Source organism: Orbicella franksi, chromosome 13 (assembly GCF_964199315.1).
Source record: "Orbicella franksi chromosome 13, jaOrbFran1.1, whole genome shotgun sequence".
NCBI lineage: Eukaryota > Metazoa > Cnidaria > Anthozoa > Scleractinia > Merulinidae > Orbicella > Orbicella franksi.
The window spans coordinates 21,978,933-22,005,100 of record NC_138157.1 but is presented as its reverse complement, the minus strand read 5'-3'; the positions used below and the strand labels follow the sequence as shown (position 1 = coordinate 22,005,100).

General features: G+C 40.7%; 4 protein-coding genes across 6 annotated transcripts in view; 3 read left to right on the top strand and 1 right to left on the bottom strand.

Moving 5' to 3' along the window:
* LOC145465851 (uncharacterized) overlaps positions 1–26,168 on the top strand; it is a 51,605-nt gene that overhangs the window by 14,680 nt on the left and 10,757 nt on the right. For all 3 annotated transcript variants that reach the window (XM_081449606.1, XM_081449605.1, XM_081449607.1), the window contains exons 2-7: positions 14,856–14,979; positions 17,265–19,016; positions 20,366–22,283; positions 23,556–23,770; positions 24,741–24,922; positions 25,952–26,078. In XM_081449606.1, coding sequence (XP_081305732.1) covers positions 14,901–14,979; positions 17,265–19,016; positions 20,366–22,283; positions 23,556–23,770; positions 24,741–24,922; positions 25,952–26,078 — 4,273 coding nt within the window. In that variant the 5' untranslated portion in view covers positions 14,856–14,900. The remainder of the gene's footprint in view (positions 1–14,855; positions 14,980–17,264; positions 19,017–20,365; positions 22,284–23,555; positions 23,771–24,740; positions 24,923–25,951; positions 26,079–26,168) is intronic.
* On the top strand, positions 188–3,342 carry LOC145465115 (uncharacterized). Its single transcript, XM_081448891.1, has 2 exons — positions 188–2,118; positions 2,550–3,342. Exons 1-2 carry the CDS (start codon positions 431–433, stop codon positions 3,340–3,342), a joined length of 2,481 nt encoding a protein of 826 aa, XP_081305017.1. The 5' UTR covers positions 188–430.
* LOC145465114 (uncharacterized) lies at positions 3,708–4,238 on the top strand. Its single transcript, XM_081448890.1, has one exon. It carries the CDS (start codon positions 3,708–3,710, stop codon positions 4,236–4,238), a length of 531 nt encoding a protein of 176 aa, XP_081305016.1.
* LOC145465113 (uncharacterized) lies at positions 8,517–12,024 on the bottom strand. Its single transcript, XM_081448889.1, has 4 exons — positions 11,969–12,024; positions 11,415–11,443; positions 10,254–10,280; positions 8,517–9,800 (listed from the first exon to the last, which is right to left on the bottom strand). Exons 1-4 carry the CDS (start codon positions 12,022–12,024, stop codon positions 8,761–8,763), a joined length of 1,152 nt encoding a protein of 383 aa, XP_081305015.1. The 3' UTR covers positions 8,517–8,760.

Genomic DNA, 26,168 nt, shown 5'->3' with positions numbered 1-26,168 from the left:
AACAAGTGCAAGTTTTGTAAAGGATCCCATGGCATGTGGAACTGTGAGAACTTTAAGAAGATGTCTGTAGACATGAGGTGGAATATCGCTAAGGAGCAGAAATTGTGTTTCAGATGCCTCAGTAATGGACACCGCGGAGAAGCATGCTCTCGGAGCAGAGTTTGTGGGTTAATTGGATGTAGCTCTCGCCATCACCGGATGCTTCATGAAGATCCAAAGAAAGAAGAGAAGACCGAGGCAGCAAACGTAGCGGGCTCAAGAGAAGTTGATTCGTCAAGCACATTGCAAGTTGGTGCCACCGCGGAAGGGGAGTCTGAAGAGAGAACCCACACTACTACTACAGGAACTGGAGCAGTGCCTTCGTCAGGGTTCGTAGCCTTGAGAACAGTTCCTGTCTATGTAACTAATCATCATCGGAGAATCAAAGTGAATGCCCTTCTTGACGACGGAAGCAGTAGGACATTTAAATAGTGACATTGCAGCAGAACTTGGTCTCGAAGGTAGACCACATGAACTAACGGTTAACGTACTGAATGACAATCAAGAAACGTTGGCCACCTCAGTTGTGGAATTCATGATCAGCAGTTCTGATGGAAAGGTGTCCAAACTAGCCTCAGCCTATACAGCCGAGAGAGTGACTGGAAGTATGCAAGTGGTGGACTGGAGTAAACATAAGCACAAGTGGAAGCATCTGAAAGGCATCAAGTTCCCTCACGTTGGATCAAGACCGATTGTTGATCTTCTAATTGGTGTGGACCATGCAGACTTGCTGTACTCGTTGAAGGATCTCAGGGGAAAGGCAGGAGAGCCCATAGCAAGACTGACTCCGCTTGGCTGGACATGTATTGGGAACTCCGAAATCCCCACGGAAGAAGTTCAGACAAATCTTACATTTTTTCTGAATGACATGCATGAATTGAACAGTCTTGTCCGTCGTTACTGGGACATTGATGAACCTAAAGAAACTCTGGTTGTCAGACCGGATGAGAAGCTTGCAAGGGACACTGTTGCTAAGTCCTTGACCTTCACTGATGGCCACTATGTTGTTGGCATGCCTTGGAAACAGGATCGACTATCGTTACCTGACAATTACAGCATGGCCTTGAGTCGTCTACAGTGTACTGAGAAAAAATTGAAGTGGTCCCCAGAACTCGGTGAAGTCTACAAAGAAGTACTGCAGACCTATCAAGAGAAGGGATACATCCACAAAGTCCCACATGAAGAGGTCAAGCCTGATCAACTTTGGTACCTGCCCCGTTTCCCAGTCTTAAGGCCTGACAAACCGACCACCAAGACTCGTATTGTGTTTGACGCGTTAGCGAAATTCAGTGACGTATCTCTGAATGGCATTGTACTCCAAGGGCCTAAACTCCAGAAAGACTTGTTTGCGGTATTATTGAGATTTTGCCGCAATCCTGTGGCCCTAATGTGCGACATTCAAGAAATGTACCTGCAGATTAAGCTAAGACCTGAACATCAGCGTTATCATCGCTTCTTGTGGCGAGACTTGCAGTCTGACCGAGAACCTGACGTCTTTGAGTTTGACAGAGTTGTATTCGGAGTGAACTCGTCCCCATTCCAAGCACAGTTTGTTGCTCAAGAACATGCCAGACAATGCCAATCAGAACTTCCCCTAGCGGCGGAAACTGTTTTGGAAAGCACGTACATGGATGACAGCATGGACTCCGTTCCTGATGTCAAGACCGGTGTAGAGTTGTACAGCCAGCTGTCAAGGTTATGGGAATCTGCTGGGATGCATGCCCGGATATGGCTATCAAATGTGCCAGACGTTTTATTGTCCATTCCAGCTTCAGATTGTGCGACCGAAGTTGACCTCGACAGCAGAGAACTACTCTCTGTTAAGACACTGGGTGTTTTGTGGTGTCCCATGGAGGATGTGTTCAAGTTTCAAGTTAACCTGCCTACCAAGAGCAATGATCATACGAAGCGCAGTTTCCTAAGGAAGATAGCCACATTGTTTGACCCTCTTGGTTTGCTGTCGCCGTACACAATGTGTGCCAAGGTCCTGATTCAAGAGATGTGGGCAAGTGGTGTGGACTGGGATGAGCCAGTGGATAGAAGACTGTCGTGGAAGGCTACACAGTGGTTTGATGAGCTGTCAGTGCTACCCACCCTTCACATTCCATGATGCCTGAGAACCACCACTATAGTAAAAAGCATAACTTTACACACGTTTGTTGACGCATCTCAAGAAGCATACGGCGCAGCCTGCTACACCAGACATCTGTATGAAGACGAGTCTGTTTGTTGTTGTCTTGTGGCTTCAAAGTCTCGTGTTGCACCACTCCAAGCTGTAAGCATATCGCGGTTAGAACTGATGGCGGCTGTAGTAGGGCTTAAGCTCAGCGAGACAGTTGGAAGAGTCCTTGCCATTGAGAGTAGTCACCGTAGCTTCTGGTCTGACAGCATGGATGTGCTTTACTGGATTCGCGGATGCAGTCGAAAGTTCAAACCATTTGTAGCTAATCGTGTTGGAGAAATCCAAGCCTTGACAAAAATCCAAATCAGTGGAAATATGTGCCAACCAGACAGAACCCAGCTGATCTACTGACCAGAAGAGAAAGTGTCTCTAAGCTGTTGACGGAAGAGAAATGGTGGAACGGACCAGCATTCCCAAAGCAAGATTCAACTGAGTGGCCTGAGACTAAAATTGAGGTCAAGAAAGGATCAGACATTGAAGCCCGTAAGCAGTACCAAGAAGCAGAACAAACAGAGGAGCAGACATTCCTTGCTTTGACCAGTGAAGACCGCCTGCAGCCACAAAGATACTCAAGTTGGAGTAAGCTCACCAGAGTTACCGCAAGTGTAGACCGTTTCCTAGAGAACTGTCGTTTACCAGCAGCTCTTCGAAGAGAAGGAGCCTTAAAGCCTGATGAAGTGACCGTTGCAGGAAGGAGATATATCAGGCAGGTGCAACGAGAAGTGTTTGCAGAGGAAATTCGAGCATTGAAGGCTGGAAGGGAAATTCCAGGTGGAAGTAAACTGCTGCCGCTGCGACCTGTACTAGACGAGGAAGGAGTCCGTAGATGTGATGGGAGACTTCGTTATGCAGAGTGTTTGCCATGGGAAACCCATTACCCCATCATCTTGCCTCCTAGCCATTGTGTCACAATACTAATAGTCAAGCATGCACACGAGCAAGATCATCATGCAGGGACCAACCAAGTACTAGCGCAGCTTTCAGTCCAGTATTGGACAATTTCTGCAAGAGAAGCAATTAGAGAGTGGGAAAGAGAATGCATGCAGTGTAGAAGGAAGGCTTCTCCAGCTAAGCAAATCATGGCCCCCTTGTCAGAGTTACGCACACGAAAGTCCCTTTGAGCATTCAGCCTCATATCTGTTGACTTTGGTGGACCTTTCATGACCAAACAGAGGAGAGGAAAGACACGCCAGAAGAGATACCTGTGTCTGTTTACTTGCCTAGAGACTAGGGCGGTGCATCTTGAAGTAGCATACAGCCTTGACACTGATTCATTCCTAAATGCATTCTTTCGAATGACATCACGACGTGGTGTTCCCATAGATGTTGTTTGTGACAATGGAACTAACTTTGTTGGTGGAAGTAATGAGTTGAAAGAATTAGAAGCCTTAGACCAGAAAGGGATCCAAGATACAACATCGAGCCACAGAATCAACTGGCACTTTAACCGCCTGCTGGGCCGCACTTCAGCGGTGTGCATGAAATTATGATCAAAGCGGCAAAGAAAGCCATTTATGCAATCTTGGGTTCTGCGGATATCACCGATGAGGAACTGTTAAGTGCAATTGTTGGCGCAGAAAGCTTAATTAACTCCCGGCCACCAACCTATCAATCAGCCGACGCATCGGACCTTGTTCCTCTCACCCTAAACCATTTCCTTCATGGGCAAGTAGGAGGAAGATTTGCACCGGACAGTGTTGACACTGAAGACTTCAACCCAAGAAAGAGGTGGCGTCGGGTCCAGGAACTTGTTCGCCACTTTTGGCATAGGTGGTTGCGTGAGTGGATTCCGAGTTTGAGTGCAAGAAAGAAGTGGCGCAGAGATCAATCTAATTTGAAAGTTGGCGATGTGGTGATTGTAATGTCTACAGAAACTCCGAGAGGAAAATGGCCCCTGGGTCGCATGATCAAAGTGCTTCCTGGCAAGGACGACCGGGTCCGAGTCGTCGATGTTCAAGGAGGAAAAACGGTGTACAGGAGACCAGTTGTGAAACTTTGCCCATTGGAACAATGTTGAACATTAAGTGACTTACTAGTGAACTGTGAACTTTGACCTAAGAAGTTTTGAAACCGAACCTTTTTCTTTTTCATAGTGTTTTTTTTGTTTGTGCGATTTTGTTGATATTGTCTTATCAAGGAAGGGGAGGATGTTCGGCAGAAAGCCTTGTTGTAAATTAGCAATTCCCTGGGCTCCCCTCCTAGTAGGAGTTTTGCACACATGCGCAGTAAGACCTGTTGTTCGACCACGAGGTTGGAAGTTGTCGGCCATGTTGAAAAGTGTACACGTTTATCTCCTCGGAAATTAAAATGTTGTATGTTCTAAATACTGAACTTTTTTGCTGACCTTCGAACCTGGGACATACGGAACAAACAGTGTGGTTAAAGGGGTTCTTTAAAAAAGAAAATGACCAACTGACTGATATTTTGTTCAAGCCAGAATAAAGTGGCCGTAATAACAAGGTGGCTATGTGAATGGGGTGGCCATAAGGCGGGGTTCCACTGTAGTGATGAACATATAAGATGATCCTCTCAAACACCTACCCATAAAGATTTTGGAAAGTATAGTTTGCATAATCAGTTAGACAACACACAACTTGGGCCCAGAGCTGACTAGAGATATTCCATTTTGTATCCACACCCCCTACCCCCAGCCACACTCACTAAATAAGTCAATATTTACCACCTAACAGAAACGATAAAAGTGCAGAAATAACTCTTTTATAGCCCCGTCTAAAGCTCATGTCAACAGAGGAAGAGGAAGTGTGGAAATAAAATAGAATGGCTCTTAGGGCCAGTTTATATGGTCTTGCGTACCCAAGACCCCTCTCCTGAGTTACCCTGGCCAAGCTAACTTTTCACTTATTTCTTTGAAAATTCAACCAACAATTTATATTTAGGATCATGAACCTGTCTTGCCCACAAGACAACAGGGGTGGGCAAGTTGTCTAGCCTTGGCTCATGTCACGCCTTGGCACCCTGACAGGCAGGACAACTTTTCTTTATATAGACACTTTGACTTGGCTAACTGGGACAACTCTTGGCATGGAAAGTGTCACATGAAGCCTAGATTTAGAATTTAAAGCAGAAATACCAATCTCCAAAGAAGAGAAAATTAACTCAGCAAAACCGACTGTGATTGAATGATTGAGGGAAACTCAAACAAAGAGGGATATTGCACATTTGATTATTCATTAAGGGTTATGAATAGTCATGCAGGGTCAAATTCAGGTGAATGCATGGGGAAATTAATGGCAAACAATCACTTGAAGATCAAACCAAGCTAGAATTCTCAGCCCACCCACAATGGAGCAATCACAACTGACCTCTGTGAATTATTTGATGCATGTGTATGAGACAGTCATTTTTCATTCTTTACAAGATGGAGGGTAGATGCCATTTAAACATTGATCAAATAATGAACAAAGGTCCCGTTGCTACAGAGATACATTGTATCCCCACCAGATTAACAGAAGATGAGGTGTTGTAAACAGATCTTTGGAAGAAGTAAAAAAGCTGTGAAAACAATCACCAGCGGCCTGTGTTCCCACAACATCTCTTGTTGAGTCAATTTGATATATAGAACAGAACTTTAAAATCTCAAAATAGTTGAATTAACTAAATATGACTTATTAAGTATGAGAATTGTAGGTAAATTTGTATGTTTGCACCTAAGTATGAAGTTTTATAAAGAAACAATGGTACATGTAAATCATGGTTTGAAGAAAATTTAATTACAATTCTACATAGCAGTATTATTGGATCGCTAGCTTAAGATTCCCATCAGGTGACAATAGAGTTGATAGAGCCTCAAACTATCACCTCAAAGAATTCTTGACCTTATAGTCCAATTGTTGAATAGGAACACAGAAGATGTCCTCTATTTTATTATTGATACATAATAATTTACAGCTTAAAGCTAATTACAGGACAAAATTTGAATTCTGTCCAGCATTTATTTATGAACCACTTTACAGTACCCGAGGGGGGGGGGGGGGGTACTCCCAGAAAAATTTGGTCAGGGTGTGCAGCCAGCTTCCCGAAACCCTTACCCTATTTATCACCTAAATCTGCGATTCTCCCTACCCTATTTATGAACAGACCAAAAATTTGATAACCCATTTACCACCATTGTAGCTGACACAGTTGCCCTAAACATAATTTTTGAAGGCCTTTTGTTTATGGTCTTATCAATAATGATGAAAAAGTAGCTTCTTCTAAACAACATTACCCAATTCAAGACTAGAGTACAAAACCCATACCCTATTTAAGGCCAAAATGGCCAAACCTGATACCCTATTTATGACCAAAACAGCTGAAAAACCATACCTTTTGGGACCACACATACCCCTATAGTGCATATAAGGGAGTACCCCCACCCCAGGTCACAGTAGAAGTGGGTAGCTGTCAAAATTGGGGGGAAAGTTAAGGGCTAAGGATATACCATACCATCGAGAGCTGACCCTAAACAGGCCAACCCCGCTCTTTTGGAACTGCCCAAAGAAGTTGATCCCCAGGCCAGCATTGCAGTTCAGACAATACAGAAGAGTGTACAATTAACCACTGGAGAAAATTTGAATTCTGTCCAGCATTTATTAATGAACAACTTCACAGTACCCGGGAAGGGGATACTCCCAGAAAAATTTGGTGGGGGAGTGCTTCACCCCTTTGTTGATCTCTTCGGGGAAATCTGATATCCCCAAAGCTCGCCTCTAACTCTCAACATTGCTTATTTCTTACAGAGAAAAACCGTATTCAACAACAGATACGGAAATAGGATACTAACCTTGAGTATGCGATTCAGCATGTCTTTTCCACCACACGCACGTGGATACAGAACCTCAACTGTGTTCACTTTCAGAAAAAAACGGCTGCTGTTAAATATGTTCTCGTTGTACACAGTGCAAACTATGGCCAGCAACACTTAAGCCAGGTTGTTGTTAACATCATAGGCTATTGCATTTAGTGTTATCACCGAATCACGAACAATGAGAACCAAAGGTCGAAACAGCACCAGTTTTGAATATGTGTAAAATCCGCCATTCGATGACAGAAGGCTCTCCGTTATTTTCCTTCAAAACAATACTAAACTGTTCTCTTTTGCCAACCGTTTTGCTTCAAAAGTCGAAGAAATGTGCCTGCAAGATATTTCTATCTTCAGGATGGAAGGACACGGACCTGATGGTTTGCAAATAGAAGAAAATCTTCCCCAATCGAAACGCCATTTTTTCGCTTTGTGAAACGAGCTGCGCGGTACCTTTTAAACCGGATGTGACGTCACTTTTGTTGGACGATCCAGTACAAACATTTCAGGAGTCTTGTGCCCCGCCCCTGGGACAGCCGCGCGCGCTTACGGTCTCTGTCCCCGATTATGGCTCCTGATGTAAAGGAAGAAGCAGTTTTCTGTGTTTCTCGTCCTCATAAAATAAGGGTTCGATCCGTAAATGACGCGAATGATGGGACTTGACTGTATGAAAGTGATATTGTTGATAATGATAATAATCATTATAACTAGGGTATCTAAAAGATAGTAATGCTGCGGCACATTCTGTTGATGTCGACATAGTCTTTGATCCATCTGCTTGCGTGTTAATGGTCCTTTATTTCTGAAAGTAGTCACAAATTGTGTAGTGTTTCTAAAACTAAGATCACACTCCTACTCCCTAGGGAAAAACAAATTTACATATGTGGAAGTATGATGGTAAATTATAATCGTAGTAGGTCCAAGTTGTCAAATGTTATTCAGTGTGAACATTTGATCTGTTTAGGCAGTGTTATTTTCATATAGGTGTATTGGATGAAGCCTTGTTTTTAGGGGGGGTGGGGTAGCTTTTTTTTTAGGGGGGTGGGGGTATTATTATTGCCAATCATCCTTTGCAGTGGCATGCTTTGGTTTAACATAAGTTATACCAAATATTGATGTCTTTTAGAATGATCTTACTTTACCTGTGAAATAGGTAGTAGAATATTGCGTGCTATTATTCCATTGTGTTCTTTTGTTTACTTGTAGCTATTTTGCACTAGTTGTTATTCTCTGTTTCACAGGTCAAGTGAAATCACTCTTTGAAATTGCAAACATAAATAGTATATCAGAAAGCAGTCTTTGGGTGTCACTTGTACCAAGAACAACAACGTATTTTAATACAATGGTTACAAATATTTTGACAATTAGTGTGAAAAATTGGTCAAAAAGATTTTCCAAGAAATTAATCTAATACAACTTTTAAGTAAAACTCAATGGCAATGGGTTTTTGTGTGGAGTTTCCTCCTATCATTTACAAAAGTAATAATGCCTACTCGTCAATAAAACCAATAATTATTAATCAGCAGTTCCCAGGTGCTACTAGTGACAAACGTAACATGTTTTAATTGAAATGGTTACAACAATTCTGAAAATTAGAGTAAAATTTTAGGGAAAATATACTGCCAATGACGAAAATATAGGTAACAGAACTTTTGAACTAAACGAGAACGACATTGAATGATCTATTTACATGTTGGAAAGTCACTGTCAGTCTGTGCAAAGAGCATTGTTCATGATTTTACACTGATGTGATTACTTCTTTGGCACTTTTGTCTTTGAATACAACAGTTGCTTGAACAGTAAGAATGAGCTCAGTAATGTCATCATCATTGAGGTCTGGAAATTCTTTCTTGAAGTCTGCATCCTGTTCTCTTTTGATGGCATACAGTTGTTTAATAATATCGTCAAATATATTTAAGGACATTATGTCTTTGGCAGTGATTGTCAGAATACTTGCCATAACTTTATTACGACATTTGGTCTTCAGTTGTGTTAGGCCACACTCGGAGCATTTTATTATTTTCTTGTCACTGTCTATGACTTTTGAGTGACACTTGTTGCAGGTTAGATATGACTGAACATAGTTAATTCCGTCTGGTGGGAATTGCACTTGCACTTGTTGTATGTTGTCTCGAACATCATCGTGTCGAGTTATATTCAGTTTGGTGGCTTCAGTTGCATTGCTGTATTTGGTCAATGTTAAATAGTTTGTGCCATTAAATTCTTTGATGGCAACATTTGATAAATTGTAACATTGCTTAGATTTCATTTTCCTTGTATCTTGTTCCCACAAGACCAGACGAAGAGAACCACTGTTATCTGTAAACGTTGCTTCTTGTTTAGTTAAAGTTTTTCCACGAACATCCACAGTTTCAGCCGTGCCATTGAATAAGACACGGCCAGCAATGTTTACCAGGGTATTGTTTTGTTTCTCCTGAATTTCTTCTATTGAGCTGTCTATAGCTTCCACGGTTTCTTCTTCTATTTTCTGAAGGTCAAAATCCATCTCACTTTCGTTTGGATCTTCAATTCTTGTTCTCTTGTTGAGAATCAGTTCTTCCTTTTCGGTCTTCAGGTTTTTCTTCGGCTGGAATTTGTTTATCTTTACTGGTGATGAAGATTCGAGCTTGCGCTTGAGCATTGAATGCTTCTCTGGGGAGAAGCACACAGCACGATACACTTGAGAGTTTGTCTGAAAATTTAGCGAGAAATATTGATTCTTGTTTTGGCTTGTCTTTATAGGTGAGAGGTTATGTAAATAACCAACCATGCTTTGTCCTAAAATGGAAGCACAAAATCGTTAAGATTGAGTTATTACTGACGAGATCAAAAGAATATGAATCTTGGAAGTAGATAATATTGTAGTAATCTTTTTAGTGAATTGGATAGAGATACCACAATTTGTATCAGGTTTTGACGGATTCCATAGGGTAATTTTAGTTGCTTGAGGATTTCAATATAACATGTTCTTATGTATGTTTATTTCAAGAGAGATTATTAACCATGTTCAGGTTGGCAACCAATATTAGTCAAGGTACTGCATGAAATTTAGGCTAAGACATAAGATCAGATGCTGCTGAAATTCAGGTAGGATAAAATTGTGGGTATGAGAAGTAGAAACTTTTTAACAGGTTCATTCAGAAAATGTGTCCTAAGTATTACAAGATTGTTCATTTTTTTTATTTTGTTATTTCTACCAAAAATGAATGGTAAAAATGGCAAACAACTTACCACTTGGGTTATTCATACTTGTTTCACCTGAAAGGAAAATTGTTACTATTGGTTACTTTTGATGTCACATACATTCAGTCATAAGGTTTTTAGTCCTTTGAAAAAGCTGATTCAATCTTTGTTCCTCCTGTTGTCTGTATTTCAAGGAGTTATTTTTTTTTATACTTTTAAGTCTATCAAAAGTCATTGGCTCTACCACAAGTGAAGATAATTTTTTAACTCTACTTAAACCTACATATGTGACGCCCAATGTTTGTTCAGACTTTCCAATATTTACCCATGCTTTTGGTAAAGTTAATCCTTGGCTTTTGTGGATTGTTAGGGCCCATGCAAGCTTAAGCGGTAGCTGTTGTCTCTCATGAAATGAATTGCCATTTTTTGCAGAAACAGTCACAGGAGCTATAGCTACTAAAGAAGGAATTTCTTGAGATATTGAGGGGCCAATATAATTGTCAAACTTAACAATAACAGCAACAGGCAAATCTGGAGGGTTATGAGGGGTGGTATAAATGAAATCTACTACTGTTCCAGTTGCACCATTACAAAGACCAACAGATGGCCATAAGTTCATTGTAAACATAACAAGGGCATTCTTTGAAATAAGTAGTGTGGGTTCTAACCCATACATATCCTGAGGAGAAATTTTGGCAGCTTGAGAACTTAAGTGTTTTGCATCAATTTTTGCAATTGGCTGTTTGAGTTGTAAGAGTGAATTGTAATTAAAATTGGCTACTTCCTCATTGGTGTAAAATAATCGAGTGGCAGTTTTGAATTGATCAATGTTATTAGCTTGTGATGGTTGTCTAGTTAATAGTAGTTTCCAATCATTTTCAGACATTTCTCCGTTACGCAATCGTAAAAGAAAATCCCTAAAAACAATTTGCTCTGTATCTGTTCCTTTGACTCTTTGATTAACAGTTAATGTAACTACATGGTTAAACATCATGTAAGCATAATAGAATATTATCGAAAGATCTGTAATTCTTTGAAAGAGAAAAGCGGAAATCTAAGTTACAATTTTGACCTGGTATGCATAATAATAAGCTATAATCAGACTTTGTCCATTTCACTTCCTTCTTTTTCAAAAGTTGTCGACATAAACAAAATTGGGGAAAGCGCCTGATCTTGGAATTAAAAAGAAAATTGACTCTGCAAACTCACCTTGCATCAAATAAATACTTCCAACTTGTCTGCAAGAAAAAAAAAACAACGAAAATGTAACTTAACATCTGTCCTTGTATGCATCAACTTGTGATGCGTACGTATCAAGAGATCGCGACAAGATAAGCACATGGTGAACTAAACTTATGTTTGGACATGAAACGATACAGATCGCGAAAATCGAAAGCGTCCAGATTTGTAAAACTTTCACATACTGCATTAAAAACGAAAGCGGGAGTTGGAAAAGTCAAGCACGAGCTTCTTCACCTCGTAGTACAAGTAAATCAAGGCAAAACATTACCACTAACCTTTCTCACTGGAATTCATGTGAAAAGACTACGGTACGACGGTATGACATCCCCGTGCTTTCCTGGCGCAATGCCGCAGAGAACTCTGGTTAAAAGTGGCGCAGTGCACTCTGGTTAAATGCAATACATTGTGGTAAAAAGTGTGGTTAAATGCAATGCATTGTGGTAAAAAGTGATGAATTCGAGAATTCGTCGCCCCTTATATATTTCCCTTAAATCCTGATTATGTTGCTGCTCGCTCCCTACGGTCGCTCCGCAGCAATAATCGTTATGCCATATCTCAAGCTTGGGTTGAGGTGCATTTTTCCAACTATTCACTAAGTCAAGATTTTCAAGGATTTCCCGAGTTTCTTCGTCATTCGGTTTTTTCAATCGATAACAATCGACATTTCTAGGGCTTACCACAAGTTGCTCGGCAACTTTTTGGCAACTTTTTGTATTTCGAACAACTTTTTTTGTTTTGAGCAAGTTTTTTTGCATTTTGAGCAATTTCTAGTTTTCTAGATATGGGTGCAGCTTTTAGTGCTATAATTTGCCATGCTTCCATATTTTACAATGTTCCAGCAGACAGTTTGTGAATTTCTTTAATTTTTTAAAAATTTTTTTAAAGAATTTTTTAAAATTTTTTAAAATTTTTTAAAAATTTTTTAAAAACATTTTAAAAACGTTTTGATATCGATGCGTAGTATTTACTCGCACGTATTGTGAACAAATTTATTTAGCGACGCTGGTTACAACGCAAAATTGTACAAACATGCTTAGAAAGGTTACTTTTGTTGTACAGATTGCATATCTTTGCATCAGACCAAATAAAAGAAGAGAGAAACAAAAACAAGTTTTTGCTTTGTTTAGCAACTTTTGAGCAATTTTCGTTACAAAAGGCAACTTTTGACTTTTTTTGGACCAACTTTTGGGCAACTTTTTAAGAAATTTCGGGCAACTTTTTGGGAAATCTCGAGCAACTTGTGGCAAGCCCTAGATATTTCTGAAGACAGCAATTATCTATTGTTAGCGACCTTTGTCAATCGATAGCAATCGATTAAGTTTCTGTGAGTTCGATTGTTATCGATTGTAGATATCAATCGATAGCAATCGGCGATTGATATCGATTGATTTCCGATATCGATTTTAATCAAAACAATAACAAAATTCTCGAACGTGATTGGCTATCAGCAGCCTGATTTGAGCATTTGTTAAATCCACTTTGAAATCCTTGGAATCTGATTGGCTCTCAGTGGTGCGATTTATTCACGAATCGCACTATTTTTTGCTCTAAATCGCATCTTTTTCTCAGCCAATGAGAGTGGGACAGTAAAACAAAACAACCAATCAGATTTCAAGATTAGTTTAAAGTAATCAATAAAATTTCAGGAAAATGAAAGGCAAAAAGCCATTGTGTGGAGAATTTTGCAACTACTATTGCCAAAACTTTGTTGTTACTGTAGTTTTTTCCAAAAAAATTGACGAATTTAATTAATTAGTTTCTAAATGACGATTATGAGCTCCTTCAGGCTGAAGACCTACTTTAATAGAAGTTCCCAACTTTCATTGTCCATTTTGACGAATATTTTGGCGATTTTTCTTCAACATCTGCTCAAGATCCGTATGATACCCAGTCCAGTAAAACATAAACGAACGAAAACGACACAACAACAAATTCAGAGCCATCCCAAGAAGGTAGATGTTTCCAGGTTTCTGGTAGTTTCAAACGAAGCAACAAAAGAGCTTAACTCTGTCGCTGTGAATAAACATAGTCAAAATACGCCACACTGCACAAAATAGCGAATGAACGAACGTCTTACGAAGCCGTTGCCAGTCCCGCTATCTTGGAAATATCTTAAAACAAATGGCGCAGGAAGAACTTGACAAGGTCCTGAGTATTGAGTCCTACGCCGAGGTCACAAAAAGAAACGGAGATGATAACGAGCTGGACTCCCTTAAAATCATGTCATTGAACTGTATTTTTAAATACCATTCTATGGCATGATTTCTTTTGAAAAAGAAAAAAAAAACGTAGTATTCACTGGGCATCGTGCACTCGAGGGAGTTTCACAACTCAAAAGAAATCGATCGCAGAATTACACAGGATATGCACCTTCAAATTCCTTCTCCAAAGACAGTGAAAAGTCTCGGCCTCAACCACAGAAGAAAGGAAGGCCTTCCATAACTGATTCAGGCGACGAGAATTGAACTTTTATACCTAAAGTAGACTATTTTCGTTCTGACTTCGGAACTGCTTGTTTCTTTGTAAATAGTGTGCAATAATAAAAACTGAACTGAAACTGAAACTTTGTCATGCTCGAATGAGTTTTCGTCACATGACATTGTTTTGCCAATCTGGTTCCCAGAGCCCACGTGTCTTTTGGTCAGCGCCAAGACACGGAGCTCTGGAATAATCAATTTCCAGACTCCAAGATTTTAGGAGTTCCGGTTTCACGGCGCATGCGTGCCTTGGTTTAACACATGGCAATCTCGTTCCCAGAGCCCACGTGTCTTTTTGTCAGGAAAAATCAAATTGATTATTCCAGAGCTCCGTGTCTTGGCGCTGACCAAAAGACACGTGGGCTCTGGGAACGAGATTGTCGTTTTGCATACTAAATGAGACGTAAAGGTGTTTCCGGTTCCGCTTTTTTTTTAACAAACCGGCTACTGGAACAATACACCAAAAATCTAAAATTTAAGGCGATAAAATTGTGCGATTTCAAAATGGATCTAATAAAGTGGCAACTGAACTTCGTGTCGTGCAATTTTGGTCTGAAATCATACTTGTGATTTCAATTCGAACTCGGGCTGCGCGCTCGTTGGATTTTGCAATCACGCGTATGATTTCAGACCAAATTGCACTCCACTCAGTTCAATTACCATTATCAATTGTACTCCACTCGGTCCAATTACTATTACTTTAGCCTGCGTATTAAGCGTTTCTGTGGGGTTCGGGAGCAAAGAATTACAGCGCGAAAAATGGTTCTCGCCCCATTTTCCGCGCAGACAAAACACCGAAAATCCCGTTCCTCGGTCTTTCTTTGCTTCCAAACCCCACGGAAACGCTTGCTACGCAGGCTACTATTACTTATCGATTGACTATGCACGGATAAATGCCAAGATCAGTCATTATTCTGTTTTTGTTTTTCAGATGCCAGTCAGCGTGTCTGAAATACTTTGGTTCTCATACTTGTAAATGGTATCGATTATCATGTTATATCCTGCGGCTTCTTTACTTGGCGTGGCACTCAGCCTTTTATTTCTATCCAGTAAAGGTAAATTGTGAAGCTTTCATTGTTTCTTTTAATCTCAACAGTTCTGAACCAATACCTTGATTGACAAATAGACTTTTTGCGTCACATGGTTCAATCTACAAATCAGTCCAGAATATCCTTTGTACTCACCATAGTCAAGAAATGATTGTCGAATCATTATCTACTGGCTCGCTTTGGCTCCTGCTTTTTTTTTTCGTTGGGGAGGCTGAAACTTATTTGCCTGTTTGAATCATCCAACAAAAAAAGAAATACCGTATCAGTAGAATGAAGATTGGAATGCGGTATTTGCGTTCTCCCCGTCAAGTAAAATGACAATAGTTTGGTCACTATAGACCATTTTACAGTTGTCTGCTCAGTGACCTGGCCTTTGGATGGCAGCGAGGCTGAAGTTGACCTTGTTTTGATACAGACCTCACTGCTTTTGTCATGTAAATGCAGCTAGTTAGCATCAGAACAACTTGTTTTACACAACAAAAGCAGTAAGGTCTGTAACAAAACAAGGTCAACTCCAGCCTCGCTGCCATCCAAAGGCCAGGTCACTGAGCAGACACCTGTAAAATGGTCTATTAACAAACTTTAGTGTTCTTCCTCGTCATATCATTTGTTTAAAGAACAGGGCAAATATTTATTCAAAGACATTGTTTTGGAGGCATGCTTTTTAACTTAGAAAATCCAAGTTGTAGGTATCCTTCCCTTCGATTCCTGTTAGACTTTTTGGGATTGAATCCGCTGACCAATGTATAAAGCTTTCGCAGTCGTAGCGAAGTTCAAGTTAAGAAGGTAAAAAAAAAAAGTTCAAGGTAAAAATCGGTTATATTGGCTGGGAAAATGAAGAACGAAAAAATGGGAAAGAAAATGAGAATTACTATTTGCTTTGGTGATCGGATAAGAAGCTGTACTTTCTTTATAATTGTCATGAACAAGGATCACCTTCATGAATGTTTTCAACAGTGTTACATCTCCTCGTGTATTCTCTTACCGTTGCGTTTCGCACTATTTCTTAACAACGCCAGTGGGCTTTAACTTTAACTTAACCTACAGGTTAAAACCTCAGTTCAGTGACATCAAAATTGCCAACGTTTACAGGCGATCCATTTCCCAAGTTGAGTGGCTCTTAGCTACTTTGATTGCAAAATGTCATCATTTCTCTCTACCGCTGAATTCCACATGTCATTGGAAATGCTAAGGGGGTAGAAGTCTCAAAAGCCCAAATATTTATAGGTTAAGTGGAACTTCCAGGTGGGTAGGAAGGCTAAAACCAAAATCTTTCATGGAGGCTAAGGGGTTGATATTTGAATGACATGCAGTAAGATTAAAGAACGTGCTAAACTTGTAAAGCTTCAGCTCTCTAATCAATGTTTTCTTGTGCTATGGGAAAGATTGGACTTTGCTTTTGAAAGACTGTTGCAACTGGTAGGAAATTTGTTTGGTAAAGAAGATATTAAAATATCACTGCCTTGATGACAACAGAGATACATCAGCCTTGGTAATTTCAGAGACAAGAGAGATTACATTTCATCCAGTTTTTCCTCAGGATACTTAGTGTTACCACATTGGAACAACACCAGTTTTGCGAATGTGTAAAACCCCGAAGATGGCAATTCGCTTTCAGTTTTTTTCCCCTCAAAACAATACTAAACTTTCCTCTTTTCCTGTAATCGTTGCTTAAAACGTCGGAGCAATGTATCTACAACATCTTTCTATCCTCCGCATAAAATAACACGAAACTGATGCTTTACAAATACAAGAAAATCATGCCTAACCGAAACTTCATATTCGCGCTTTGAAAAACGAACTTCGTGGCAACGTTTGACCGGATGCGACGTCGTTTTTCGTTGGACGATTGAGATGCGCAAATTTCAGACGTTTTCTATCCGCCGCTGTACATAATACATTGACTCTAGCTAAGTTAGCATTTACAGAAGGGTTCTTGTCTACAAATCAGTGATATTTTAGTAGCCCACTTCTCGATTTCCTCTTTTCCGTGAAAGCCTCTATGATAGAGGTTACTATACGTGACAATATTTTGAGAAAGGGGGGAAAAACATATCAGGAACAACATTAAAAGAAGCTTTTGACGAAACTTGAAGTCACGTTTTGCATTGTGTTGTTTTAACGGTAGAAAATAACTTCCATATAGAAGGGAACTGTAGAACCACGCGTACATGCCTTCATAATGTTAATTTCTGGCAAAATTCGTAATTCTATTTTAATTTAATTTATTTTTAAATGCGAGCCACAATTCTCTTGTGGCATCTTTAACCCTCCTTTGTTGTTACTTACAGCATTTCTTGAGGTTGGAGTTTCCAGCTATCTTGAGAACACGGTTCATCATGTGTCTGAAACCAAGTGGACTCTGGTGAAACAATGGACTGTCACATCTCGGAAGGGGTTCTTTGAGGCCACTGCCTCAGGACAAGAAGGATTCCGTGACAGATTTCACACGCCCGAATCGGGGATATACTTTATTGGGCTAAACTTACAGATGGCAAATGCAACTGCTGGCTTTATAAAAGCTAGTTTGGTGATAAATGATGAGTTTGAAGAGGCCAATGGATTTGAAGGTGTGTACGGCAAGACAAATTTAACAGAAACTGTAAGTCTCTCTGGTTTTTTGCGTCTTTATGAAAATGATGCCCTAGCCTTGTACCTGTATGGTTCCAAGGGATCGCTGCTGAGAGACAGTACTTTTTCCGTTATGCAGATGTCTCGTATAGGTGCTGTGCCTGGTTTTCACGTCGTCTTATCACGTAGCCAAGTTATGCAACCCCAAATTATAAGCCGCCTTAAGAGCTGGAGAACTAGTGGCACAAAAGGATTGTTTTCGATGCACACTGGCACTTCACCGTCCGTTGGATTATTTTGTGCAATTCTTGAGGGAATTTACCAATTTTCCTCCAACGTAAACATCGAATCTAGCATTCAATTAACTGACGGTATAATTGCCCTTGTCTTAAACTCAAAACTTACGTTAGCTAAGAGATATTTGTCCGGAACAAAGAACTATTCCTGTAGTATTTCTGGAATGTTTGCGTTGAATCGCGGGGATTGTGTTGAACTGAGGGTCACGTTTACCAGTGGCGGGCATCTTACAGTCTTGTTAGGCAGCAGTTTCTCAGGCCTTTTTCTTGGACTGAAAGCAGAATTTGCTCAGCAATTCTCGGCTAGTTTCCTTGCACAGAATAAAGTAGGATCGTTCGTGGGATGGAACATGGTAGACAACTGGACCATTAACAGCACGAGGCGGAATTTTCAGTCTCAGGAAGTGATTTTGAAGACAAATCATAGCACGTTCATTGCAAATGATAAAGGATTGTTTTTAGTAACAGCTCTGATAAATGTGAATTCTTCGAGTAGAACCTCAAAGCATTTGCTTGTAGCAATTAGGGACCTTCCGTCAGATTTGAGTGGTAACAATGGACTGTCAGCGGGAAAGACTTTTTCATCCAGTCCAGGTTCGTTAATTGTCAGTGGTATAGTTTCGCTTGATAAAGGTGACACAGTAACCATTTATGTTCACAGCAATTCTCATGACAGTGACGTATTCGATGGGCTGTTTTGTGTTTCTGTGGTCTCCTTTGATTGGCCAGGTGTTACAGCCACTCTTACGGAGAGCATATCTCTTAATACGTCAGAATGGACGAAGGTCACAACATGGAATACGCATGGCGTTCCTGGCTTGTTTTCCTTTGACAACGCGTTTTTTCCAGCGAGCGGAATTTATCATCCACCTCAAGAAGGGACTTACTTTGTGTCCTGTAACGTGATTTTTAAGGGTGGAGGCAAAGGGAACTTGTCAGTTGTAATAACCATAGATGACCATATAGATACCGGAAATGGGCTATACGCGCTGAATGAAAATCCAAAACCAGTGGTCACCCTCAATGTGGCTGGTTCCATAAGACTTACAAAGAGTCAAACGGTCTCAGTTTTCGTGAAATCAACTATATCATCATCTTGGGACGTTTCCAAGGAAACAGGCTTCTCTGTGATGTTGATTGGAGCTGATTCCCTCATTACGCCGGGATTTTTTGCAGGTGAAGCTCTTCAATTTGGAACAATGTTGTAAATGAAATTGTAGTGCTTACTCATTGACTCACTTACTTCTCATCAGATTTCACTCACGTGGTTTCATGTTGTGTCATTGTTTGTGTGAGTCCCATCAAAGTAAGAACGTTCTGCTTGCCACAGACTTGTAGAGGAATCTTTGCTGACGTTACAGTTCACGTTTGCCTCATTAGCGTGCGATCAAGAGAAGTTATCATGTTATATCAGAAGCATATCACCTGGATCTAGGTGAGCGATATGCTTCTGGTTATATACCCAAACGCTTTAAGACGATTTGGAGCTCTTTGCGTGAAATCTTGAAGGCGATTTGACTTTTAAAACTGGCAAATTTGTAGACGGCAAAAGAACCAATGCATGTTCTTGTTAAATATTGAGAATTAAACCCAATTCACTCAATAGTTGTTCTCTTGCTGATTTTCTCGCTACTCCCAACCTACCGAACACCTGGACTAGGCTACAATATGCAGAGTTCATATTTTTGTAGCTCTATCATAGACTAAAGCGTTGATGCTAATGAGGCAAATATTTTAAATAAAGATTCGCCAAGTTCATGTATTCGCCGGCGTTCATGTATTCAAGGCACAATACAGTGATCTCAGCTACATCAGTTCTTTTCAACACGAATGGGTTGCAACGTTAATCGATCCTTGTTAAGCATTGCTGCTATTTTCGAAGGAATGTGAGAAGGAGGGAGAGAGAAAGAACGTTTTTCAGCAGTCAGTTTACCTTCCGAAAAGGTAATTTGGTAACAAAAATAGATAAAATTGTATTTTTGTGCTTTGAAAAGAGACTCGAAGTTACTTTAGTTAAAACTGATCCAGAGTGGCTATTTTTAAAACAATTAGAGTACAGAGGGTGGAGCCTTGAGCCAACTATCAAACGAGCCGTCTGCTGGTCTTTTTCCAAAAGACAATTTGCAATATTTCATGTAAACACTTAACTGGACAGTTTTCACAAGAAGATAAGATGTAAGTTTGCGTTTTAACTCAGCTAAATCATTGCAAGATCACATACCCTCAAGCAAAGAGTTGCACAACCTAGTTATCCCAGTTTCCGTAGCATGAAGCGACCAGGAGCAGTGCCACTCACTCATTATACTCGTGGATCGAGAGAAGAACTGTTTGACTAGAATGTCTTGCCCACAAATACAGGAGAATTACCTCGGTCCGCGCTCGTGCGACACGACCTACCCAGGCCAGCACACCTTCTCAGGGTGTGGTCTTTGTTTGGCCGTGATGTCAAAATGACGTAGCTGAAATCGAAGGGCATAATATAGGATGTAGTAAGTAGCTTTATTGAATTGTCCGTTTTGCTCCAGTAAAACAGGAAGAAGCTGATCAAAGTTCTTCATGTGGAGAAATTGGCGGATGGAGAACTGTTCAACCAGTATCTGACACTTTCTTCAAAAACAGCGCCCAATTTAACTCAACCTCAGGACGATTTAAGGTAGAGGAAGATGGTTTTTACCTAACTAGTGCAAACATCTTAATACGTCACTCGGGATTATCTCAAATAATCATGACTATACAGGTCGGAGGACAGGGAGGGCTGCCAAGCACACCTGTAGGGAAGACATTTCAGCCGAGACCTTCAAATCCCCCAAGCGGCGGCTTCGTTAGCACTTTGACACTTGCGAGTGCAGGGCGCCTGAAGCCAGATCAGTATGTTTCCATCTTTATAGAAGTGGAGTGTCCAAGTGGTACACTCTGGAAGGTGTCGACAAACAGCAGTTTTTCAGTTGTCTTGGTGTCTCGATGGGAAAGTGATTACACTGCCGGATTTGTGGCAGAAAATCATATTTCCGAACGTGGAAGTACGGGCTTTGATCAAGTCTATTACTGGATTCATCCAAATTTGTTCTATAAAAACCTAGAAGTGTTACGCAGACAACCAGTCACTATAAAGAACAGCGGTTTGTACTTTCTGAGTAGCGTTGTAATTTTGAAAGACATAATTGGCGGCAAGACCTTTCACAGTGGAGTTTGTATTGATTACCAAATTGCTTTCAATGGTATCACGGCTTCAAAAGTAAGCGAGGAACCCGCTGAAAACTTTGTTGTAAGTGCTTTTGGAGTGCTTTACCTAAGCGAAGGACAGACGGTTCATTTATGCGTGTCATCGGGAAATAACAGAAGGTACGAGAAAGGAAGCGGTTCTTGGTTTTCTTTGGTACGATTTCTCCCACTGCGTCAACCACCTGGCCTTCATCAAATTCTTCAGAAATCTCGTAATACATCAGGACCTTGTGAATGGTCAGTGATACGTTCTATGTCAACTGGTGGAGGTCAACTAGCGTACATAAATAACAACATTTTTAATCCGAATCATCCGACACTGTCATGTGACAAAGGAGATTTTACGCCGTATTTTAATGGCACTTACTTGATATCTGTCTGGTTTACCCTAAGAGGAAACCTCCCGGATACAGTCACTGCCTGTGTTGGAAGACGAAAATGTGCAGAATGTTACGTTGAATTTTCCAATACCGTTAAACAGTACAACAATACCGTCGGACTCGTGGGACTGGTAGACCTTGAAAAGGGCGAACTAATTTCAACATGTCTAAAATCTAGTGGTCATACATTCTCTATTCTGACAGCCACACGCTCCGTCCAATTTTTGGGCGGAGTGGAGCTGAACAGAACTTTTCAACTAAAACATGGATCTCGTGTTTTGAGTTCCAGTGGCTGGCATGCGTTGGCTGAGTGGGAGACCAATAGCAACAAACCTGTACAGAAATTTAACGTGACAGAGAGTGGACTTTATATTCTTTCCATTAACCTGCAGCTAGAAGTCGATATAGAACGCCTTGTTGGAGTAAAGTTAGAAGCAACAGGATCGTCAAATCGCGAAGTTCTGTCTCTTTTCTCAAACTTTGAAGCAGATTCTACTGTCTCATACAGCATGGCTGTTGTTGCTCGGATGAATGCGTCGGAAGCAATTGCTGTTTCTGTTTACTCCAATATTAAATCCTTGAGCATGAGAAATGCTAGATTTTTTGCCGCACTGGTCACGAAAAGTAACCAATTTTATTGTTTATCGCTGCGAGCTAAAACAAGCGGATACAACAGTGGAGATTGGTGGAAACCTATCGAGCATTGGGTAAATCTTGACACACAGTGCGTGTCTACATACTCAAATTTCGGCAAAGGAATCTTTGTTGCTGATGTGGCTGGTGTATACTTCCTTACTGCTGTAGTTGTGGTGAAGACTTCAAGTTTGTCTCAACAAACGAGGTAAACAAATATCCTAAATATGTGTGTTTCTCCAAATATATATGTCAGCTATTGAATACTCTTTCATCCTTTCTTGTTTACGTTTGAGTCAAATGCCAGAATGAAGGATAGTTGAGAGAAGTGGGACCAGAGAAGATACGATGATTGTCAGAGTTCATTAATATGTTCAAAAGCTCTTATATAATGCCAGGAGACATACTGGTAGTAATTAACAATTATTCACCGAAGTGGAGGTGAATAGTGGTGGATATTTACCGAGCCGCGAAGCGGCGAGGTAACCATCCATCACTGAGGTAACCATCCGACACTGAGGTGAATAATTGTTTTAGTATATACCACACAAGCTGACTAATTAGCGGACCAAAACGCTTTTTTATGTGTGACAAGCGGTCGGAAATTTTAAAATCTCTCGTGCCGGCTGCTCGGAGGTGAACATTACTTGATAATCACCTCGAGTTAACCAATCAGAGCGCGCGAAAAGCACTATTCACTGGTGTGGTATATACTAATTAACAATTAGACCCGCAGCCCGCAAGGGCTACGGGTCAATAGCCCATGAGGCGAAGCCGAATGGGCTATAGACTCGTGGCCCTTAAGGGCGAACGGTCTAATTGTTTTAGTATCACCCAACTAGTCGGACAGAAAAGGCAATAATAAAGTTAGCAAATGCAAGTTGAAGAAATATTTATTTGGAAATAAAACGAAAGAAAACGTCACGCTCGATTGCGCCAATTTCGCTACTCGAGTACTATTACTAATAGTCCTCTATTAGCGTAGCCAATCAAAATGCAGGATTTGCATTAGTCCACTAGTTGGGTGATACTAATTACCGTTACACCATTTTAACAAATCTGTAACAGCTGTGATGTACGTGCGTATCAGCCTCCTACGCACGCATTCCTAAAGCGTGACAAACCAAAAGCATGTTGGGTAGAAGGCTAGTAATATATTACCAAACTGCTAACTTCATCGTGGCATGTATTGTTACGTTACGCAATACACTGAGGGAGTATCTTCAAACCTTACTAAATGACCTTGCTGTACTTTAACGTCTATTTCTCTTAAGAATATGCAACATTTTAGCCTCTTTCAGCCTTTGGCGGTTCGTTTTGAAGACTTGCTAGAGGAACTTAAACCCGTCTATTTATTTTCAAAACAGTCATAATTGCAGTAGGCAGGCAGTCTCTTACATTCTTCATGGAGCCCGGTAAGGCCTTACAACAGTCAATGTAGAGAAAAAAAAAGGACTAGTTATCTAATTTCTGATTTCAGGTTGGTGGAACTTCTGTTATCGGTAAACGGGGATACATTGAACACCAACGATCTGACAGCTACAAAAGGTGTCATGGATGGTTTGTCGGTTGTTCTCAGTCTATCTGCAACTGCTTATCTGGAGCAATGGCAAACTTTGTCTCTGATGATTAGAAGCACTGGTGTGGGTACGTTTGACGTAGTCAACGGAAGTACGTTTAGTTTAGTTCTGCTAGGTAAGTAAGACAATGTTGTTTTGCATTTAGGTAAAGACAGGCTTGGTCATAATTTTTATACCGTACTTCACTCAGTGTAGGAGCATCAGATACAGCTCGATTTGTCTATTTATTTCTAAGTTTCTAAGCAAACGGGCTAAAAACGTGAACTATAATATTGTGTGTAGTGACATTTCTAATCCGCAAAATGGAATTTTTATGGGCTCTTGCGTCGAAAGCTTTGCCTATCCATTCTTTTTCTTTCGTTCTTTCTGTCATTTTTTCTTTCTCGATAAAAACGGATTTTGTTACGGGCGTTTAACGCGCTCGTTGTTGCACTTCACAATGACGGGTGTTACTGATTACGGGTGTTTTGAATAATACGCTAAGTATAGGTCAATGCGCATAGGCTTTCTGTGTACAGTGGTGGTGAGGTGGTCGTCCGGGTCTCTTGAAACTGCGTGTCAAGGGAGGCGAGTTTGTCGTTATTCTCAGTCTGAATGGTGAAGCAGATGGAAAGCTACTGTTCGTTCAGATGCTGCAAGAAGCTGTCGACGGTTATCTTTTTTGTGTAAATTGTATTATCTTTAAGTTTCCTAACTTTTTGGTCAAACTGTAATAACAAATGCTGAATGTGTAATAAACCATTTTACAGTTGTCTGGTCAGTGACGTGGCATTTGAATGGCAGCGAGGCCGGAGGTGACCTTGTTTTGATACATACCTCACTACTTTTGTGTGTAAATTTGTTGGTCTGATGCAAACTAGTTTGCATTTAAATGAGAAAAGCAGAGACTTTTGTATCATAGCAAAGTCGCTTGCATTCATAGGCCAGGTCACTGAGCACACAACTGCAAAATGGCCTATTTGCGAGAAAACAGTGAAAGCAGTGGAATAAATGCAAGAAGTAAGGTTTGCTTTCTTCTACTCTTTCAGTGAAATTGAACTCTCTCTACTCACTGGTTTTAACTATCACACTCTCGCTTGTTTTAGAGGAAGCAAAATACTACAGAACGGTGGCCCCGAACATCACTCACTTTGACAATGGTCCTCGTGTTGTTCGTCATCCACCTCCGTCCGTGAGCCTGGGCGAGGATCTGGGATTAAGCGTTTCTTGGTCATGTGATGCGGTCGCTGAAGGAAACGTGGCGTACAGTTGGTTAAAGAACGATCAGGTAACTCAGTTCAAGGTTATCAAATTGCCGTTTAACCAACAGGCAGGAAATAATTTCAAGATGGTCATGATATTTTTGTTGTAAACATGTTTCGAATGTAACTTGTCAATCTTCAGTGGTAACAGAACCCGTGAATATGAAGCGCCTCCTTGATTTTGAGCTGGAATGGGAGGGGAGAGGTTGAGAGACGCGGTGTCTAGAATAATGATAAAAAAACAATTATCACATCCAAGAGACTGGTCTCTTGTCACAACATAAAGCTCGATAGTATTCCGGGTTTTAAAAAATGTTGGAATTTTTGTCAGTGGAATGGTGCCCTTGGATTCGCGTAGTGAGATGTCGGTTAGGCACCACAGCGTGCAGTGACTATACCATGTTCACACCGAAGACAGTATACTGTCTTTCACACTGAACTCTGAGGTTGTGACCGAGTCCTCTCGTGGTGTTTTAGAGCGGTTTTCAATTTGGCCAATCACAGAGGGCAAACTCACTGAACAATCGGGTGAACCAATCAAAACTCGAAGCGAATACATGCAGACACTGCAAAACGCGGGAAAACGCATGCGAGCGAGTCACGATTGGGTTTATTGGGATTGAATGATAAAGTGGCACGAGAATGTTTTAGGCAACTCTGTAACGTAATACAAAACAAAAACAAATGCAAATAGAGCAGCGAAAGCCCCTTAAAGACTACCGCGATCGGTAGCCTACGTGTAGCCGTACTCACCCTCCGAGGAAAAACGGGAGGAAGGGAACGTCTACGAAAAGCTGGCAGGAATTCAATCTCGTTCCCAGAGCCCACGTGTCTTTTGGTCAGCGCCAACCAAAGGACACGTGGGCTCTGGGAACGAGATTGGCACGAATTGTAGCCTACGTGTAGCCGGGAGGTGGGTAAGGCTACACGTAGGCTACTCGATCGGTTGCACTTCATAATTTTCAACTTCATACTTTTAGACTAGCCAATTACTATGAATTAGTATTCAAGAACTCATGAAATTCATTTGGTTGTTGCATTTTTTTTTTCTAAAGAACATCACTTCCTCTCAGGATCTGTCTCTCCAAAATGTTCAAGTATCCGACGCAGGTCGGTATGTGTGTCTAGCGGAATATGACAGCATCAAGGTCTTCTCGCAAGCCGCTGAGCTTGACGTATTTGGTAAATATTAATGCATTTGCAACATTTTTATTGATCTGGCATGAGTTACAAATAGATCTTTGAATATTTGCTATTGCTATAATGTTTAAT